Below are 2,330 nucleotides of genomic sequence, written 5' to 3' on the forward strand. Positions count from 1 at the left end.
TGGGTGTAAATCATGACCTTGGATTCGACAATGGATTCTTAGATATGGCACCAAAAGCATGAGCAACAGCCACAAACAGATAAATCAAATGTCCATTGAAATTTAAAACACCAAGGGCACCTCAGTAGCTCAGTTGGTTAAGCGTCCAACTTTGGCTCAGGTCATGATCTCACAGTCAATGAGTTCGAGCTCCGTGTCAGGCTCTGTGTTGACAGCTCGGAGCCTGGAGCCTGCCTCAGAGTCTGTGTCTCCCTCTGTCTCTGCCCCTCCTCTTGCTCACTCTCTGTCTCAGTCTCTGTCTCTCTCAAAGATAAATGAAGATCAAAAAAATTAAAAAGAAATTAAAAACGCCAAAGGACATTATCAAAAAACTGAAAAAACAACCTACATATGGGATAAAATTTTTGCAAATGATACACCTGATCACAGTCTAGTATCCCGATTATGTAAAAAATTCTCACACAATAAAAGGTAAGCAACCCAACTTAAAAATGGACAAAATAGACATTTTTCCAAGGAAGATAAATATGCGGCCAACAAACACAGGAAAAGATGCTCAATTTTAATTAGTTAGAAAAATGCAAATTCAAACCACAAGGAGGTGCCTTCACACCCACTAGGGTGGCTATAATACTAATAAAAAGTATTGGTGAGAACTTGAAGAAATTGAAAGGTTTGTACATTGCTGGGGAGAATACAGAATGGTTGGGCCACTTACAGTTCAGTAGTTCCTCAAAAGATTAAACATAAAATTACCATATGGCTCTATAATTCCACCCTTGGGTCTATATGAAAAAACTTAAGCAGACCCTGCACCCAAGGAGATGCACACGGATGACATTGTCTTCTTCGTGTGACTCTTACAGCCGTCTTTCTCCCAGGCGCAATGGCAACTCTTGAGGAAAAACTGATTGCACCAGTTGCAGAAGAGGAAACTGTCCCAAACAATAAGACCACTGTAGGGGTACCTGGGTGGCTCAATCAATTAAGCATCTGACTTCGGCTCAGGCCATGTTTTTGTGGCTCGTGAGTTTGAGCCCCGCGTTGGGCTCTATGCTGACAGCTCGGAGCCTGGAGCCTGTTTCCAATTCTGTGTCTGCCTCTCTCTCTGCCCCTCCCCAATTCATGCCATGTCTATCTCTCTCCCAAAAATAAATAAACATTAAAAAAAGGTTTTTTAATTAAAAAAAAATAACACTGCAGTGTCCTGTCCAACAGGACAAGTCGATATGGCATGTGCCATCAGCGTTCTAGGAAAGTCTCTGGTTGATGAACTTGCCCTTGTGGGTGTTTTGGAAGATAAACTCAAAGGAGAAATGATGCATCTGCAACATGGGAGCTTATGTTTTCAGACACCTAACATTATGGCAGATAAAGATTACTCTGTTATTTCCAATTCTAAGACTGTGGTGGTAACTGCAGGAGTCCTCCAGCAGGAGGGAGAGAGCCGTCTCAATCTGGTGCAGAGGAATATTAATGTCTTCAAATGTATTATTTCTCAGCTAGTCAAGTACAGTCCTGACTCCACCATAATTGAGGTTTCCAGCCCAGTGGATATTCTCACATATGTTACCAGGGAATTAAGTGGGCTACCCAAGCACCATGTGATTGGAAGTGGGTGTAATAATCTGAATTCTGCTAGGTTTTGTTGTCATGTGGCTGAAAAAGTTGGCATCCATCCCAGAAGTTGCCGTGGATGGATTTGGGGAGAACATGGCAACTCAAGCGTGTCTGGGTGGAGTGGAGTGCATGTGGAGGGGTTTCTCTCCAGGAACTGAATCCAGACTTGGGAGGAGGCAGTAGCAGTGAAACTTGGAAGAAAGGTTGAAAGTACCTATGAGGTCATCAAGCTAAAAGGATATACCAACAGGGCTACTGGATCAAGTGTGACTGATCTCACTGAATCCATGTTGAAAAATCTATCCAGGATTCATCCAATGTCCACAATGGTGAAGGAAATGTATGGCACTGAGAACGAAGTCTTCCTGAGCCTTCCGTGTTTCCTGAATGCTCAAGGATTACCCAGCATTACCAACTGGAAGCTGAAGGATGATTTAAGGGGCAGAGACCTTATGGGTCATCCAGAAAGACCTAAAATTCACCTGTGACTTCTGGCTTCTGGGCTGTAGAAATTTAAACCCTACAACGTGATTAACCGTGAGACCTTTAGTTTTCACCCAGGTACATGGATCACGGTTTGCTTTTATCTTCCTAACTATGCACATCTGGGCTCACGGTCTCAAAGCCCATGCTTGCAACAGGAGCCCTTAAACAAATAAAACTATCATAGTGTGCTGCTAGAAAAAAAAAGTTGCAAACAGATACTCAAG

At 42.9% G+C, this 2,330-nt stretch overlaps 1 protein-coding gene across 1 annotated transcript; it reads left to right on the forward strand.

Annotated features, from left to right (window-relative positions):
• Positions 1–886: 886 nt before the first annotated feature.
• Positions 887–1,880, forward strand: LOC121012005 (L-lactate dehydrogenase B chain-like). Its single transcript, XM_040446778.1, has 2 exons — positions 887–966; positions 1,217–1,880. Exons 1-2 carry the CDS (start codon positions 887–889, stop codon positions 1,776–1,778), a joined length of 642 nt encoding a protein of 213 aa, XP_040302712.1. The 3' UTR covers positions 1,779–1,880.
• The last annotated feature ends 450 nt before the right edge of the window (positions 1,881–2,330 follow it).

This window comes from Herpailurus yagouaroundi, unplaced genomic scaffold (genome assembly GCF_014898765.1).
Source record: "Herpailurus yagouaroundi ecotype Mexico unplaced genomic scaffold, PumYag 196, whole genome shotgun sequence".
Classification (NCBI taxonomy): domain Eukaryota; kingdom Metazoa; phylum Chordata; class Mammalia; order Carnivora; family Felidae; genus Herpailurus; species Herpailurus yagouaroundi.

Bases quoted from the DNA above. Each gene is read 5' to 3' on its own strand.
- LOC121012005 (XM_040446778.1), top strand. From the start codon at position 887: ATGGCAACTCTTGAGGAAAAACTGATTGCACCAGTTGCAGAAGAGGAA. The intron at 967-1,216 runs ACCTGGGTGGCT...GTCCTGTCCAAC, and splicing joins AATAAGACCACTGTAGGGGT to AGGACAAGTCGATATGGCAT.